The 17,553-nt window shown below is 42.3% G+C and overlaps 10 protein-coding genes across 10 annotated transcripts; 4 read left to right on the forward strand and 6 right to left on the reverse strand.

The window, feature by feature from the left end:
- Window positions 1–250: 250 nt before the first annotated feature.
- Window positions 251–2,404, forward strand: DUR3 (Dur3p; the record flags this gene model as incomplete). The annotated part of the gene is made up of 1 exon (XM_003680574.1): window positions 251–2,404. The coding sequence occupies one exon, from the start codon at window positions 251–253 to the stop codon at window positions 2,402–2,404; it is 2,154 nt and encodes a 717-aa protein (XP_003680622.1).
- Window positions 2,405–2,663: 259 nt separating this feature from the next.
- PTC4 (type 2C protein phosphatase PTC4) lies at window positions 2,664–3,890 on the reverse strand (the record flags this gene model as incomplete). Its single annotated transcript, XM_003680575.1, has 1 exon — window positions 2,664–3,890. One exon carries the CDS (start codon window positions 3,888–3,890, stop codon window positions 2,664–2,666), a length of 1,227 nt encoding a protein of 408 aa, XP_003680623.1.
- Window positions 3,891–4,191: 301 nt separating this feature from the next.
- On the reverse strand, window positions 4,192–5,685 carry TPS1 (alpha,alpha-trehalose-phosphate synthase (UDP-forming) TPS1; the record flags this gene model as incomplete). Its single annotated transcript, XM_003680576.1, has 1 exon — window positions 4,192–5,685. One exon carries the CDS (start codon window positions 5,683–5,685, stop codon window positions 4,192–4,194), a length of 1,494 nt encoding a protein of 497 aa, XP_003680624.1.
- Window positions 5,686–6,990: 1,305 nt separating this feature from the next.
- Window positions 6,991–8,193, forward strand: MDM36 (Mdm36p; the record flags this gene model as incomplete). The annotated part of the gene is made up of 1 exon (XM_003680577.1): window positions 6,991–8,193. One exon carries the CDS (start codon window positions 6,991–6,993, stop codon window positions 8,191–8,193), a length of 1,203 nt encoding a protein of 400 aa, XP_003680625.1.
- Window positions 8,194–8,302: 109 nt separating this feature from the next.
- On the reverse strand, window positions 8,303–9,829 carry VMA2 (H(+)-transporting V1 sector ATPase subunit B; the record flags this gene model as incomplete). Its single annotated transcript, XM_003680578.1, has 1 exon — window positions 8,303–9,829. The coding sequence occupies one exon, from the start codon at window positions 9,827–9,829 to the stop codon at window positions 8,303–8,305; it is 1,527 nt and encodes a 508-aa protein (XP_003680626.1).
- Window positions 9,830–10,084: 255 nt separating this feature from the next.
- On the reverse strand, window positions 10,085–11,158 carry ATG14 (Atg14p; the record flags this gene model as incomplete). Its single annotated transcript, XM_003680579.1, has 1 exon — window positions 10,085–11,158. One exon carries the CDS (start codon window positions 11,156–11,158, stop codon window positions 10,085–10,087), a length of 1,074 nt encoding a protein of 357 aa, XP_003680627.1.
- A 159-nt stretch (window positions 11,159–11,317) lies between these two features.
- On the forward strand, window positions 11,318–12,712 carry TDEL0C05280 (uncharacterized protein; the record flags this gene model as incomplete). Its single annotated transcript, XM_003680580.1, has 1 exon — window positions 11,318–12,712. The coding sequence occupies one exon, from the start codon at window positions 11,318–11,320 to the stop codon at window positions 12,710–12,712; it is 1,395 nt and encodes a 464-aa protein (XP_003680628.1).
- A 45-nt stretch (window positions 12,713–12,757) lies between these two features.
- ASA1 (Asa1p) lies at window positions 12,758–14,104 on the reverse strand (the record flags this gene model as incomplete). The annotated part of the gene is made up of 1 exon (XM_003680581.1): window positions 12,758–14,104. The coding sequence occupies one exon, from the start codon at window positions 14,102–14,104 to the stop codon at window positions 12,758–12,760; it is 1,347 nt and encodes a 448-aa protein (XP_003680629.1).
- Window positions 14,105–14,350: 246 nt separating this feature from the next.
- Window positions 14,351–15,631, reverse strand: SHE3 (She3p; the record flags this gene model as incomplete). The annotated part of the gene is made up of 1 exon (XM_003680582.1): window positions 14,351–15,631. The coding sequence occupies one exon, from the start codon at window positions 15,629–15,631 to the stop codon at window positions 14,351–14,353; it is 1,281 nt and encodes a 426-aa protein (XP_003680630.1).
- Window positions 15,632–16,432: 801 nt separating this feature from the next.
- SUA7 (transcription factor TFIIB) lies at window positions 16,433–17,503 on the forward strand (the record flags this gene model as incomplete). Its single annotated transcript, XM_003680583.1, has 1 exon — window positions 16,433–17,503. One exon carries the CDS (start codon window positions 16,433–16,435, stop codon window positions 17,501–17,503), a length of 1,071 nt encoding a protein of 356 aa, XP_003680631.1.
- Between the last annotated feature and the right edge of the window lie 50 nt (window positions 17,504–17,553).

The raw sequence follows: 17,553 nt of genomic DNA on the forward strand, positions 1-17,553 counted from the left end.
CATCGCGATTGGAAAGAGATAAAACCAAGAAAAAAAAAGTAGTTCGCTGATTCTTTGATAAGAGCACACATTTCTATGGAAAACAATATGTGTCATCGCGATATGAGATGCCAAGGAATATTTTACTCGACCCTCGATGATGAGGTTGTTGAAGTGGTTGTGCCTCAGTGACTCCAATAAATTATAAAAGGGCTTGATCCCTAAGAGATGCTGAGCGTGAGAGTTATGAAAGCCCCCAAAAATTATCAATATGTCTGAAGTTCGCATCCCTCTGCCACAAGGAGCAGGATATGCAGTTGTCATTGGGCTGGGGTTTGTTTTCGCCGGTGGTATGATCTTGACAACGTTCATCCTGCGCAGGTACCAAAAGGAAATTGTCACATCTGAAGAGTTTTCTACCGCTGGTCGTTCGGTCAAGACTGGTTTGATCTCTGCAGCAGTTGTCTCATCATGGACATGGGCTGCCACTTTATTACAATCGTCAACTCAGGCTTACAAGAATGGGGTTTCTGGTCCTTACTTCTATGCTGCAGGTGCAATGTGTCAAATTGTATTATTCGCATTCATCGCTATTAAGGCCAAGCAAAAGGCTCCGGAGGCTCACACATATTTGGAAATCGTTAAAGCAAGATACGGTCCTGCAGCTCATGCCGTATATATCTTCTTTGCATTTGCAACAAACGTTTTAGTGACCGCTATGTTACTCGCTGGTGGGTCAGCAACTATTAGCAGCTTAACTGGTATGAATACCGTGGCTTGTATCTTTTTGCTGCCAGTCGGTGTTATGATCTACACAATGTTTGGTGGTATCAAAGCTACTTTCCTAACAGATTACATTCACACCATTGCCATTATCGTCATCATCTTGACATTTGCGTTCACCGCTTACGCTACAGGTGACGAATTGGGTTCACCTAGTAAAATTTGGGAAATGGTTACGCAAGCCGCTATCAATCACCCAGTCGAAGGAAATGCTTATGGATCTTACTTGACTATGAATTCGAAATCGGGCGGTAAGTTCTTCGTCATCAACATTGTCGGTAACTTTGGATCCGTTTGGCTAGATAATGGTTACTGGAATAAGGCTATCGCATCATCTCCAGCTGCCGCTTTGCCCGGTTATGTTCTCGGTGGTTTAGCGTGGTTTGCTATTCCATGGCTGACTGCTACCACTATGGGTTTAGCTTGTCTCGCTTTGGAATCTTCACCATCTTTCCCAACCTACCCTAACAGGCTGAGCTCTGAAGCTGTTTCTGCCGGTTTGGCATTGCCAAGTGCTGCGACTGCATTGATGGGTAAGGGAGGTGCAGTGGCTACTTTGATCCTAGTCTTCATGGCAGTCACTTCTGCTATGTCAGCAGAACTAATCTCCGTCTCATCTATCTTCACTTACGATATTTACAAGGGCTACGTCAATCCACAAGCGGATGGTAAGAAGTTGATCTTCACGTCACATGCCGCTGTCGTCGTATTCTCAGTAGCCATGTCCGGCTTTGCTACTGGTTTGTACTATGCTGGAATTTCCATGGGTTACCTTTACGAGTTGATGGGTGTCATCATCTCTTCTGCCGTGCTGCCTACAGCTTTAACACTACTCTCGAAGAAGCAGAATTTGCATGCTGTTGTAATATCCCCAATTCTTGGTACTGGTGTGGCCATCATGGCTTGGTTGGTTTGTACCAAGAAAAAGTTCGGATCTATCACGGTCGATAACACTTTTGAAGATGATGCCATGCTAACCGGTAATGTCGTTGCCTTGCTATCTCCAGTTGTTTTCATTCCAATTTTAACCTGGATTTTCAAGCCACAGAATTTCGACTGGCAAAAGCTAAAAACTATCAAGAGCGTCGATGAGAATCCCGAATTGGAAGACGCTATTCAACCAATCTCGAGTGTTGTTCATAATCAAAGCGAAAGTTCCTCACTGGATGGGGAAAAGATGAAACCAGTAAAATCTCAGGTATCAGAAATTGTCGGAGACCTTATCGATGATCGCCGTTTGATGGAGCTCGAAGAGGAGGAGGAAAACAGATTGAAAAGGGCTTCCAAGATCGCAGGATATCTGTGCCTGTTCCTCTGTATCGCTATGTTGGTTGTTTGGCCAATGCCGATGTATGGCTCCAAGTACGTGTTTTCGAAGAAGTTTTTCACAGGTTGGGTTGTGGTTGGTTTCATTTGGATCTTCTTCACCGCTTTCATGGTTATCATCTTTCCATTGTACGAGGGAAGAGAAGGGATTTACACGTCTTTGCGTGGTATTTATTGGGATCTGACCGGTCAGTCCCACAAGCTGATTGAATGGCAAAATGATCATCCAGAACAGCTGCATGCCGTGCAGAGTCAAATGTCAGCTGAAATTCGCAGACGTAGAAGGATTGGGAACATAGATGACAATCTTGACTAAAGTTTTCTAAAAGCCGTAACTTTTAATAATACATAATGAATGAGTATGGTACATTGAAGCGTTTGATTACTTGGCTCACAGCGAGCTGACGTTAAATAGGATCGATTATTGAACCTCTTACTGAAAACATTCAAAACGTGAGAGTTTGTCGAGTGATTGTATCTTACATCTAAAAACATCGATTCTGTCATAAGCGTCTTTCAATATACATTCATTAGTGTATATACATGCTGGTGAATTTCGTCAAAAGTTGATCAAGCTAACTGAGTCCACGCTCGCGCTCGAGACGTGCCTTCATCTTCGCATACCATTCTGCCAAGGATTCTCCTGGTTTGTTTAGAGCCACTATGATAGCTGTCATGTTGTCGAACCCAACACCGGTGTTACTGTTTGCCTGAGCAATTCCATGATCTAGTAGTTTTATTACAATTCCTTCCAGGTTCACTCCCAACGTCAGATGATATTTGATAAATTGAACCAATTGCTTATTACTGTAGATATCCCATATACCGTCACACCCTAAGATCATGAACTCATCCTTAGAGTAATTAATCTTGTGCATAAGGACATCGGGTTCAACCGTTACTTGAGACTCCTGCGGTGGAATACCCATATTGTGATGAGATTTTGAGTGTGATGAATTCTGACTGTACATGACCCCTCTTTTGAATTGGAAATCACTGAAGGCCCTACTCAGTGCTAATACACCACCAACTCTTCCTAGAGACACTGTACCCCCACCATCGTTTATCCGCAATAATTCTCCAATATGTTGGGGCTTGTGATCGAAGGACATAGTCTTGATACCAAGGGCCTTTGACGATAGAATGCAGCGAGAATCACCGCAATTAGCTACGTAAAGATCCTCATGATTGATTATGATAGAAACCACCGCTGTTGATCCGCAAGAGTTATTTGCAAAATGCTTGTAAAGCTCTTGATCCTGAAGGAAAAATGCATCCTTTATCACCTGGCAAATCAACCCTTGAAGTGTCCTAAAGCCTCTTTTAGCATTGGACGGACTGACCTTTGGTCCTGAATGTGAAACACCATCGCCATCTTCAAGTGGTTGCTCACTAGAGTCGTCTAGTAGTGCACCATATCGATGGTTCTCAAATGAGTATGCTATCCAATGGGAAATGCCATTCTTTGGGCTTTGATGATGTTCACCGCTCAAAAAACTGGAACACTCATCGCCTCCATGGCCATCAAACAATGCAAATATGCTCAGTGTCAATTGTTCCGAGTGATTCGTGAACGGATTGTAAAAGTTCACAAGCAAAGCCTTATCTTCGTTAAGAATCAAGTGGGCATCTTCTTGAGTCAATCTGTAACCTTGCATGGATCCGACACAATTGTAAAAAAAGGGTACTTTTGTATTTCCCTTTCGATGACCTGGATTTGCTGAATGCCCTTGCGTAAGGTATTTGTAATCATTGTATTCTATCTCCTTCTCTGTCAGAGGATGAGAGAGTAATTGACCCATCTTAACCCGCCTCTCCTGTGACCTCAATTTCCAAACGAGTGTCAATCCCAAGCAACTACCAATATTAAATTGACTGCTCAACTTCAGTGGTTATTGATAAAGCGAAAGTTGTCGAAGAACTACTGCAAAGTATCAAAATTGTAGGTTAGATCAATGACCCACCTTTGATTTTTTACCTGGAGTGAACTTGAACGAGCAAAGGTCAGCGACACGTGATAGTAACTAAGATCGGTATGATACATTTAGAGATCCGTAAGAAAGCTGTAGTGAGGTGGTTCTATTTACGTACGTTTATCTGCGTCTATTCGGAGTTGTCAGAAGTACTGAACAGCTCGTGGACAAAGTTTTCACCCCAGAAGGCGGAAGTGTATTTGCTGATGTATTTGTAGAGTTTTTCCCAATTGGCATCTCTCTTCTCTTCGGGCAAAGTTAGGGCCTCGTTGATGGCGTCTGAGAGTTCGTCAGTGTTCCAAGGATTAACAATGAGAGCACCGTTTAAGGATTGTGCGGCACCGGTGAATTCACTTAGGATCAACGAACCTTTCTTTTCTTCCTGACAAGCGATGTATTCGTAGGAGACCAAGTTCATACCGTCTCTGGTGGAAGATACCAGACAAACGTCACTGGCTGCGTATAGGGAGATCAACTCTTCAAATGGGATACTCTTATGCATGAAATGAATGGGGACAAATTCGACGGTACCGAATTGTCCATTGATTCTGCCGACCAGCTCGTTAACAACTGATCTCAGATACTGGTATTCTTCGACGTCACCACGACTTGGCACAGCAACTTGCACTAACACGACTTTGCCGATCCATTCTGGATGTTCATTTAAGAACACTTCTAAAGCATGTAGTTTTTGAGGAACACCTTTGATGTAATCTAGTCTATCAACGCCAACAATGATCTTACAACCTTTGAAAGTCTCCTTGAGCTGTTTAATTCTATCTTTGACCTCTGCTTTCTTCAAACCATCCTGGAAAGTCTCAACATCAATACCGATTGGGAAAGCGCCAACGTTTACAAATCTTCCTTGATATTCGACACCGTTCGGTAAGGTGTTAACATTCAGCACTCTCTGAACCGCTGAGAGGAAATGTCTAGCGTAATCGTAAGTATGGAACCCGATCAAATTACAACTCAAAACACCTTTCAATATTTCCTGTCTAACGGGCAATATTCTGTAAATTTCACTCGAAGGGAAAGGTGTATGTAAGAACCACCCCAATTTGATGTTTCGTAATTTTGTCTCTGCGATCCTTTCTCTAATCATCTCTGGTAACAACATCAAGTGGTAATCATGAACCCACACAACATCGTTATCGTTGATGTTCTTGATAATTTCTTCTGCGAAAGTCAAATTGGCCTCATTGTATGCCAACCATGCATTTTCATCAAAATTGATCTCACCAGGGTGGTAGTGGAACAATGGCCACAGAATCGAGTTACTAAATCCATTATAATGCAAATCGGCAATTTCATCACTTAAGAAAATAGGTATAGCATTGAACTTCTCCAGTAGATCCTTTCTGACCACATCTTTCTCATCATCAGGGATCTCTAAACCAGGCCAACCGTACCATTGAAAGGTTGAAGTCTTTTTCAAACCTTGTAAAGCGGTCACAAGGCCACCTGAAGACATCTTATACTCATACTTCCCTGTCTCCTGGTTCTTGTTGATAGTAACAGGAAGTCTGTTTGATACCACAATGATATTACCTGGAGCTGGTTTATCACTGTTTGACTCGGTGTTAACCGTAGGTAGATCCTTCTTTGCCAATTGATCACTCATTTTGTCTCGATCCTCGTATCTAACTGCTGTATGAGGTTTACAACTTCGACCCCCCCAGTGCTTTATATACTGCCTGAACAGCCCCTTCTCGCTGCCCGCAAATTCATTCAGCGAAGAAGCTCCTTGCCCCTTTTTACACCACGCGATCAACTCAAAGACCACAAGAAGAGGTGGGAAAGGCAAATTAGCTGCTGAAGTATGCTAGGTTCACTGTGAACGTACAGGGCACAAGAATTTTCTCGGTCAGAGCCATTTGAAGCCTAGATAGTCTCTTGCATGCACAATCTGAAGAAAACCTTGTTGGTTCTTGATGTCTTGGAACACTTTTCGGGCTACTGACTTTCAAACCAACTTGATATTACCTGACTCCCGTTCTGCAATTGTATGGCTCGATGCAGCTGTATGACTTGCCGATAACATTAGTTCGCGTAGCGACTGTTGTAATTGATCTCAGCTTAGAGCAGAAAGTTTGGTTTGAGCACTCCTTCAGCTTCTAAAATAACATGGTTGAATTAATACCCAACTCCATAACAGATAATGTCAGTATCGAGAGCTAGCTCAACCGTAATAAAGCTTGATGTAGATGAAAGAATATAATGCTGACGATTTGGGTCCTCATGCTCGTACTTGTAACAACATATCCAATTGTTGATTTTTATATGCCAGTATGTGTGTATGTGTGTGTATATGTGTGTATGTGTTGTGTTTGTAGGGGTTCATTAGATTAGCCGCCCAAAAACAAAAGCGCCATCCGACAATCAACAATCGCGTTTCAAGATCAGCACAACAACCACTTCTTTAAACCCGGGCTCTTTACATGGTGAAAACAGGAGATTCAGCTATCACTACCTCATCAGAACATGAGATGGTACCAGGATAATCTTGAGCTCTTTTTACTAGGCTGCGGTTGAAATGTATACGCAATCGACGAGGTCAAAGTATAAGATGAAAACTCGAGAACTATTCAAATCATGTGGACCTACTTGCGAGGCTACAATAACTCAGAATCAATGAAAGTGAGCCACTGGAACGACCGATAACCGCTGAACTCCACCGTTTAACAACAAGGCTTGAGATACCGCTCACTCTCGACGACCAATCCCAATAGTGCCAAAAGATTAGACTTTGCCCTAAATCACCCAATTCTCACCGGAGCAATCATCGGGAAGGTTAATTCTCAATTATCTAGTGGAGTGGCGTACTGCGGATGTCCCACGTACCTTTCTGAAATCATTATAGCGACGATTACTTATTAAGAATCGGTTGAAAACATTACTCCTTGCTCTGATGAGATCCTGAGCTGTTATGAATGAAGATTATAAGAAAAACGATCCTATCGTTTCGATATTTCACCAGACAACAGATGGTGAGAAACTGGATAAAGAGGCAGTACGATCATGGATTGATTCACAACCACAAAACGATGAAGATATAAAAAATTGCGAGACGGTTTTAAAGATCTACACGGACCTTTTGAAGACGGAGTTTTATATGGACAAATCGTGGGATATCCAGACTTTGACCAAAAGTGTACTGGTGAAATTTGAGCTTGTGGCTAACGACCAAGGCCTAGTGAACCAGAATGAAAGCGACTCCTTTTATAGGGACATTGCACTGAAATGCATAAAAGACTGTGATAGACTTTCGCACCGATTACAAAAGTATCAGAAAAATCTAGATTCCATTCGAACTTACCTTTACTCTGCGCAGCTTCGTTTATTACAGGATTCGCTCACTTGTCTGCTTGAAATATGGTTCACTTGCAACAAGGAGCTGTGTCTGTTGAAGAACAAGGTAGCTGGGATCTTCATACGATCCAAGGTCCTACTCATCGATCAGGAGCTTGAATCTTTGAAGTTCCAGCTGTCGGACACCACCATTATAAGTTCTTACAGATCATTCATGAAGATTCTGATAGAACAGTTACGCGACTCCGAAATTTCTCGCGATCAATCAACATTTGACGAATGCCTTCAAGTATTTCTAGATATCGAGGCAATGTATAGTTCGTTGAACTTCAATTGGCTGCTGACGGATAATAAATCTTTACAGGACTCACTTTCTCTGAGCCCTCAGGAAGTACGACATTTTGAAGATAACGAATTGGATTCTATATCACCTTACTCCATGGATTCGCTAAATGACCATTCAAGAAGTTCATCTGTATCTGGCTCCACGGAATTCTCATTGATGATGGAGAGAACAAACCTTTCGAAAGAACTACCTTCGTTACTCACAGCTTTCAATAACGCCAAAAGGCTTGAACAAGAAATTGAGAATGTGCGTACAACGCCAGCAAGTTCCCAAACATCAACTAGCATACCGCATCATCAACAGCATTTCCTACCTTCCTCAATTCAATTTAAATCAAAACTTATGATGATGAACCTACAACAAAATAGTCTAAACCATTTTGTCCAACCGAATCCCAATTTCAAATCGATGAATAGAAGCGGCGACTTCTTCAAGAACCTGCATGGCTCGAGCAGTGGCTCGAACAGGAATTAATATGGTGATTCTTTAATTAGGTACATCTATAAATCAATAGGATACTTATACCTTGATATACCTACAGTCTTGCTCTTAAAAAGGTGAAGTACAGGATCACTAGTCAAACCTAGTTCTTGCCATTTTTCTTGTCACCTTCCTCTTCCTCTTCCTCTTCATCGTCTTCGTCTCTTGATCTATCATAGAACTCATCTAGAATCTTTGGAGAAATTCTGTTCAACATTTCCTTTGGATAAATTCTTAACAAACTCCAGGCTTGATCCAAACTTTCGAAAACAGTTCTATTCTCATATGCACCTTGGGAGATGAAAGTTTTTTCGAATTTTTCCATGAATTCCAACGATAGTTTATCTTCAATTGACAGAGCTTCTTCACCAACGACAGCCTTCATAGCAGCCGCATCTCTACCAATAGCATATTTGGCGTATAATTGGTTAGAGACATCACCGTGATCCTTTCTAGTCATACCTTCACCAATGGCAGATTTCATCAGTCTACTCAATGATGGTAGCACGTTAATTGGAGGATAGATACCCTTGTTGTTTAATTGACGATCAACGAAAATTTGACCTTCTGTGATATAACCAGTCAAATCAGGGATTGGATGTGTGATATCATCGTTTGGCATGGTCAAAATTGGAATTTGCGTGATGGAACCGTTACGACCCTCAACTCTACCTGCTCTTTCATAAATTGTGGATAAATCAGTGTACATGTAACCTGGATAACCTCTTCTACCTGGGACTTCTTCTCTAGCAGCAGAGACTTCTCTAAGGGCATCTGCATAGGATGACATATCGGTCAAGATAGTCAAGACATGACGTTCGGTTTGATAAGCTAGATATTCTGCTGTTGTCAATGCCAATCTTGGTGTAATAATTCTCTCAATAGTAGGATCATTGGCCAAGTTTAAGAACAAAGATGTTCTCTCTAGAGAACCATTTTCTTCGAAATCCTGTTTGAAGAATCTAGCAGTTTCTAAATTAACACCCATAGCGGCAAAAACAATGGAGAAATTTTCTTCATGACCATCGTGAACATCCTTGGTTGGTCTAACCAAACCTGCCTGTCTACAAATTTGGGCAGCGATTTCATTATGCGGTAAACCAGATGCAGAAAAGATAGGAATCTTTTGACCACGAGCAATAGAGTTCATGGTATCAATGGCAGAAACACCAGTTGAGATCATTTCCTCAGGGTAAATACGAGCATATGGGTTAATAGGAGAACCATTAATATCCAAATAATCCTCTGCAAAAACTCTAGGACCATTATCAATTGGTCTACCGGAACCATCAAAGATTCTACCTAAAGTGTCTTCAGAGACAGGAATCTTTAGATTTTGGCCAGTGAATTCAACGGTAGTCTTCTTAACATCGATACCAGAAGTACCTTCGAAAACTTGCACAATGGCTCTGTCACCTCTCACTTCCAAAACTTGACCTTGTCTCACAGAACCGTCCGGTAATGTAAGATTGACAATCTCATTAAAACGTGGGTATTTAACATTTTCCAAGATAACCAAAGGACCATTGACACCACGAACAGTGTTGTAGTCCAATCTTGGCTTAATCTTGTAGCCCTGGCTGGCTGCCTTCTTATTCAACTCGAACAACTCCTTGTCTGACAACACCATGTTAAAAGATAGAGTAATAGTGGATGGACGACCTTCGCAAGCAGCACAATTGTCCACTAAACTGATCTTGAACTTGAGCTTGAACAGTTCGCTTTATCATTGTTAGGGGGTCTGCAACATGGCTGCAAAAATGCTGTGAAAAATTCATAAGTGGCAGGGTAACGAGGCTGCTTTAACAGCTAGTGGTGAGCTTTGTAAGAAGCAGCACCAATTGTGAGTCTGCTGGCATCTTGGGAAAGCTGTACGGTCATCTGGCTAGCCCACGAGTGACCATAGATCGCTGTTGTTGACTCTTGTACCGTTGAGCGTTTGACGCGAGGCCGGAGAAGCCGCATAGACTGAGAGTTGTAAAGCATCGGAAACCACTGACAATACTCTTGAGAATGTCCAATGGTGGGCCACGGGCCGGCTTGTGATCTCGGTGGTAGTTATCATGTTGTAGAATAGGATATCGAGGTCGTGTTGGTCCAAGGTCCATGCGAGATCTATCGGATTTTTGGGCAGGAGATTAACATGGCGCGCCAGTTGGATAACGTTGATTAGTAGCTTGGTGAGACATTCTGCGACGTTGGTTTCGTTGTTCTCTTCCTTTTCGTAGCTGCTTAGCTCTGGAATACCTTCTATTGTACAAGGTAGCTTGTAGAATAGAATCTCGGACATTAACGTTATGCATTGAGACATCTTGGAGATGGAGCCCCACGCCACTACGGGTGGTAACTTGTAGAAGTTCTTGAGGGATACAACCGGTAGGAAGGCCACGGAGTATGGAAACTCGTACGAATCACGCTTCCTAACAACGAACCACTCTCTCAATGATTCTAATCTAGCTTCCTGATTGTTAGTGAGAAACCTAGTTATCTGTGCCATTTGCAGTTTCCTGTCAGTGAGAACTGCCGTTCTAATCCTTGTCAATGTCTCTTCACTATTTTGTCCAATTTTGGAACGTCCGGCAAGAGCCCTTCTCAATTGTTCAATTGTGTCTTTCTTGACCTTAATACGGTTCGCAAGCTGCACTGTTCGATGCTTTATTCTACTGTTATTCCTCTTGGACCTAAGCAGGCTCAATTTTAGTAATCTTTGGCCCAATATTTTTCCTTCAATATTAGTTGATTCACTCCTTGGTCTCTTATCTGCAGAAGTACCATCGATGGCTTCAACCTGACCCAGGCCGTACTCAAGTATGCCCTCCACTTGACTCTCTAACGCAGCATTGGCCTCTCTGAGCATCAGAAGGTCAATCTTTAACTTTGCCAAGAGACTGGGACTTCCGTTCATACAATGGCCGCAATACATGGGCCTCCCACTATTGAGGCAAATCGGGCACCTCATTACGACATCGTCAGCGCTTGAAATGGTGGAGGTCAGCTATTTTAGACACTTCTTGATTGTAAATGTTAGTTCTTCAGTAATGTTTTCTGTTCGCCCTTCAAGATTCTTTCAAGACAATATCATAACAAAAGTTTCGAGAGGAGTTAGTACAGATAAGCAATGGGGGACCATAGACCAATCAGGTTGGCAGTTTTGGGCGGTGAACTAACTGGGAAAACAGCCTTCACTTCGAGACTCACTGTTAATGTAGTTCATGAAGTACACTATCCAACAAGACAGCAGACAAACTGGCTATTTGATTATATACCGAGCTCTGCTCTAGCCAAGACTCTTCTTGATAATCAAGTACACGAGAGAATACTGGTGCGAACCCAGGGAAGTCAGCAACCAGAACCGGTATTTTCATCACCTTCAATATCACCTCATATACTTCTGTCGCCATTGATTTACCAGGCCCTCCTCAATGACTATCAAAATGTTCTGAAGAAGTTTGCAAATCGTTCTACAAACCATATTAAACATGTTGATATAAAGGAAACAGATAATCCTTTCTACAGCTATTTAGAGCCAAGTGGGGAGCCAGCAAATACAAACCAAGTGAACACGGCCACCAATTCGAACATCAACATTCTACGGTCGCTTAGATCTGGATCCACATCGATAGAAAGTTCTAATGAGAATTCAGCGGAGCTACCAAACAACTATATACCGCCAGAATATACTCCCATATCAGTAGATATCATCGACACTCCGGGATTCAATCCAGAGATGGTTGTGCCATTCCTGGAAGTGTCTCTTTTTACTCGATTGGACAAAAGAGTATTACGTGGCCTCGCAGATGAGCCTAGAGTACCTGTTTCGACTACCTCGATGTTAGTTGCATCGGGTGCGTCAGAGCTCAATGGAAAAGTAGACGGATACCTCTTTGTATACAGTGCTGTTCCTGAGCTCAATGATGACATCAGCCCACCGGGATACGACACGATTACTCCACCGGAAGATACTGAAGGATTGAGCTCCACTTCGAGCGGTGACTTCTGGACGGCTAACAGTAGAAGGACCGACGGGGGGTTCGCAATGCTCGAAGTTATAAGAAACTGTATTCTTGAGGCTTGGGAAGAGTACAGAGATTATGAGAAAAGATGGCAAGAAGGCAAAGAAGGTGATGTTTATTCAATAATCTATAGTCTGAAGAATGTGTGGAAGACAGAACAACAGAGGCGTGCGAATCTAGCGAAGTTACGAAGTTTCGGTAATAAATTAAAAAGCTTGAATTTGGATCCATCTTCACCCGATTCGCCTCCACCTTGTCTGATTCTCTGTACCCATGTGCATGATCCTATGGCTAGCCCTGCATTGATAGAGTTGGGTCAATCGCTTGCTAATCAGTGGCGATGTGGCTTTGTTGCTGCTGATAACATGGACGGTTATAACGTTGACGTTGCCGTGAGTCTCATCATTAGAGAAATTGTGGAGAAGAATAAGCTCTTATCAAAGAAAAGGTCAAAAAGTTTCTCGGGAACCGGTATCTCTTTGAAGAAGCTTGTCAAGTAATTTAATGGATAGATTTATAATAAATGAACCCAGTTCACTTTTACATCAAATCACCCGCTGGTCGAGGTAAATTTGGTGGAAGGCAATCGAACCATCTTCATATCCTATCACGCACCATGACTTTTCAAGAAAGTTCTTTATCCTACGTCTTTGTCCTGGACGAATCTTTATGTCGGACTCATGTCCTAATTCCGCTTGACCTGCTGGTGAAGGATAACCCGCTAACGAAGAGACTTTGTCAGGTTCTTCTATCTTTTTTGTGTCATTTTCACCTTGGAAACTACCTTGAGAGGACTCACTGACCATTACAGACGATTTTGATTTCGAGATTTTTGCCAACACTTCATTGGCTCTAATAATTAATGTTCGACCAGTCCAAGAACTAATTAGTAAGCAGTCATTGAGTGGCACAATGTGACTCAATTTTGACATGGGCATTTGCTGAAATATTGTGCAAGCAATCGTCATATCAACCGGAGCTTTGATAAATCCAGAGTCATCGCTGATGAATTTTTCTTTAACATTTGGTTTCAACTGGAAGTTGCGATGAATCCCTATCTGGTCAGCTGTGGAAGTACTAAGGATATCTCCGTTCGAAGTATCCAACGAAAGATCAAGGACTGGATTTGGATAGTGCGCTGAAGAAACATACACGATTTCGATGAAATTAAAGGAGGAGGAGATATTATCTTCATTGCTTTCCGCATTATTGTGCAGTCTAAATCCAATGACATAACCGCTCTCAAGTCCACAGTAAATGTCACCGTCGCGTTCAATGAACTTCATAACAATTCCTAGCTTATCAGCTTTAGAAGCTGGCGGTTCATTAGGGATCTTTTCGATAATACCACTAAAATTCACGCCTTTATATATTCTCTTTAATGAATGCATATCAGATAAGTTGAAAGTGTAAATATCGATTGCTTCAGAATCCTGTGTGTTGGTACAAACTAGTCGGTAGGAGCGCTCGCCTATCTTCTGTAATAGAAAGTTCGCAAAGTTCAGCGTATTCACGGGAATTTTGTAGATCTCATTCAGTTCTGGTGCTGCCAGTTCGTTGGTATCACAGCCCTTACTGTTTGTACTTTGAAGGCTTTTATTCGGCAACTGGAGAAAGCGCAGCTTATGATCCTTGAAGAGGACAGCTATCAATCCATCTTCTAAATCTTGAATGGCCACGACTCGTGATTCTAAATTACGGTTGAACGTGAAGATTGGTCGTCTAGTGACTGGATCCCAACATACCAGAACACCACCGGCATCGCCCGATATGAGAATTGGCGTTTGAGACCTCAGCGGCCAAGTAACGAATATCAAAGAGGTTACTTCCGACTTGTGGTACCTTAGAGAGCAGTCTGGCAATCCAATGTCATCCTTGTGGTTCGCCATCATGTGAAAATTTCGTCCTGTGAAAGTTAATTCTATTTAAGTTTAAAGTAAATGTAAGCGCTTCCCTGTGTTCGTTCTGTACAATCGAGCAAATCAGATGCCGTTTCCAAGATTCGCTAATGGGTAGTTCATGAATTGATAATATCAGCTTGATAATACCAGCTCCTTTTGAAGTTGATCCAATGCGTTCAAATCTCTATAAATTTGATCTATGAAACTGTATAATGCGATAACCAGGTCGATACGACACTAGTTCCTTCGAAATGAAGATGCTGAACCCATCCTAGGGGAGGGTGAGGATGCATTTCGTGCGACTTGGCGTAAGACGGGTGATGAATCTGCTGAAGAATTAGTTTTATCAGACTTGCCGCTATTTGTACGCCTTGATGAAGACCTCTTGACACCTGGCAGTGCCCCAGATGCAGATGTCGGAAATTGTGTTGCCGAGCCGTAGAAGCTGCTTCTTTTAGCATGCGTAGAGGTGGAGAGGGTATTTGAGTTTGGTGAAGTCGCAGCTCTGTTACTTCTTACCTTGGATATCTTTAATGGTATCATAGGTGACAAAGTCGATTGATTAGTCTCAGCATCTAAAGCAGCTAAGTCTGGATCCTGTGTGAGCTGGTGGAACTGTTGTGGAAGAGTGATATTCATCTTTTCAGCATAATCCAAGAGCGTTCTGGCGCTTTCCTTGTATAGGTTCACCCAAGCGTTTAAATCTAATTGATTGACCATATCATCACATTTACCTTCCAAATGCGTCAAACGGTCCTTTTCCAGTTGTTGGATGTTATCTGATTTGACATCGAACTCTGACAACTTTTCACTTAAAAGATCCATATCTGCACTATGGCGCTCTAGTTGGGAATGCTGCTCTTTCTTCAATGACCCTAATTGTTCCTTGAGTTTTCTAACTTCAGAACTATAATGTTCCTTATAGTAATCCTGTGAATCCACCAAGGCGTCGTATTGCACTCGAACCATTTCTACCTGCTGTTCAAGAGATTTTTCCTTATCTGATGTGCTTTGAAACTTCTTTTCCAGTTCAGACTTCTCGCATGAGAGCTCATCATAAATCTTCTTCAATTTTTCATAGTCATCTTCCACATCTCTCAACTTTCTGGACTTCCTGTTGAGCATGGAGGCAATATTTTCGTTTTCATGCTTTAGTGATGCTGTATTCTCGAGCAATTTTGATTCCCTCTGCTGTGCTGTCTCGAGCTTGTCCAGCAAACTATGCGATTGCACTGTGAGCTGAAGATTCGTGTTGGTTAGGGTATCAATCTGTTCGTGTAAATTTTCTATTACTTTCGTGGATGACGAACTATTGCCGTTACACAACTCCTCCTTTCTCTTTGTCGGTGAGCTATCAATGTTGGCCATGAAAATGGCGTGATTGGGTGCCAATTTGGCTGGTGATATTGCTGGACTCCTAGTTATGTGTGCCCTCGATGGCGATTGCAATACCGATCGGGCCGCAGGGCTCCCAGAAACGCTCGAAGTGCCTTCAAAAGTGCCATTATCTCCTGCCATTATTCAAAGGTAGCTTTTGCAAGGCACCAATAGTCTCAATTCACCGATCTGAATCGTCTAACACTTCTTGAAGTTCAACGATCAGTAGTGATTTGAACTTTTTGACACTATAAGGTTTGTTTTCATTTCGAACCGATACTTACCCATCACGTGAAGTGCTTACTAGTCCTTATTTAAGCCCATAGGAGCCCATAGGAGCCCATTCGAGGGTCAAGCAAGCGTTGTACGTGTTGAAATGACCTTTGTAAGAATCGGATTATGTTGTCCCCAGCTATCTCCAATTGAAACAGGGGTTATAGCACATTTGGAGCGATAAACTCCAACAAGAGCCGAGTGGAGCTACGCACAAGGATTTGATGTCATTGACTTCGGTCTGCACTGCAACTTGCTTTTAATAGGTGCTAAACATTTAACGGTCAACTATCAACGAGCTAAAAGCGCCCTCGTCCAACTACAGGAGGCTCGCAACCAAAGGAATGATACTAGGCTTTCTGAAGCTTCAAATACTTGGAAAATGTTCCTCAAAAACGAGATAAGGCCAATTTGATCGACTGGAGTTAAGCTGGATGATTCGGGCACCTTCGAAGGCTCTGGAGCCTTGAAGATTGTTGAGTGTGATTTTGTCACTTTTAAGTTTCAACTCATCAAGTGACTTGAAGTCGAAGTAAAAATCTGACTAAACAACGATCACTTGATAAAACCACCAATATAAGAAAAGCCGACTTCACAGTTGGGTTGCTTTTCGATTATTCCTCTAGCATCACTCCCACAACAGCGGATACACTGAATTTTGGTCTAAAGATGTCTGCTCCTGCTTCCGTATTGGCCCGTGAACGTAACAGTAAGAGGGGGCCCAACCTGAATATAGTGCTGACCTGTCCTGAATGCAAAGTGTATCCGCCAAAAGTCGCAGAAAGATTCAGTGAAGGAGATATCGTCTGTGCATTGTGTGGGCTGGTCTTGTCAGATAAGTTGGTCGATACACGTTCTGAATGGCGTACATTTTCCAATGACGACCAAAATGGTGATGATCCTAGTCGTGTTGGTGAAGCATCGAATCCTTTATTGGACGGGAACAGCTTGTCGACTAGGATTGGGCAAGGTGAAGGAGGTGATCTGCGGGCCACTAGAGATTTGAACAGAGCACAGGGGAAGAATGTGATGGACAAGAAGGATAACGAACTACAAGGTGTCTTTGCAAAGATTACTATGCTTTGTGATGCAGCCGAGTTGCCGAAGATTGTCAAGGATTGTGCTAAAGAAGCGTATAAACTTTGTCATGATGAAAAAGCACTTAAAGGTAAATCCACAGAGAGTATTATGGCAGCAGCTATCTTTGTTGGTTGTCGACGTGCTGACGTGGCTAGAACATTTAAGGAAATCCAGTCTATTATTCACGTTAAGACTAAGGAGTTCTTCAAGACGTTGAGCATAATGAAGGGAATCTTGAGAGAGAAGAGCGCTGATGGGTTTATTAAGATTGACACGGATAATATGAGTGGTGCGCAGAACTTGACATATATTCCAAGATTCTGCTCTCACTTGGGTCTTCCTATGCAATTAACAACAGCTGCCGAGTATACCGCTAAGAAGTGTAAGGAAATTGAAGAAATTGCAGGTAAGTCACCAATTACCATTGCTGTGGTTTCGATTTATTTAAACATTTTGCTTTTCAAACTCCCAGTTACTGCAGCTAAGGTAGGTAAAATTCTACAGGTTACCGAAGGTACAATCAAATCGGGTTATAAGATTCTCTATGAACACAGAGAAAAGATTATCGACCCTCAACTGATAGCTACTGGAGCCGTGTCGCTCGATAACTTACCACAGGTTGATAAGGATAGATCAAAAACTGACAAGAAGAAAAAGTAAATAGCTCATTTTATTTGCATACATTGCACTATGATTAATATCGTAAGTTC

The sequence above is a fragment of the Torulaspora delbrueckii genome, chromosome 3 (genome assembly GCF_000243375.1).
Source record: "Torulaspora delbrueckii CBS 1146 chromosome 3, complete genome".
NCBI lineage: Eukaryota > Fungi > Ascomycota > Saccharomycetes > Saccharomycetales > Saccharomycetaceae > Torulaspora > Torulaspora delbrueckii.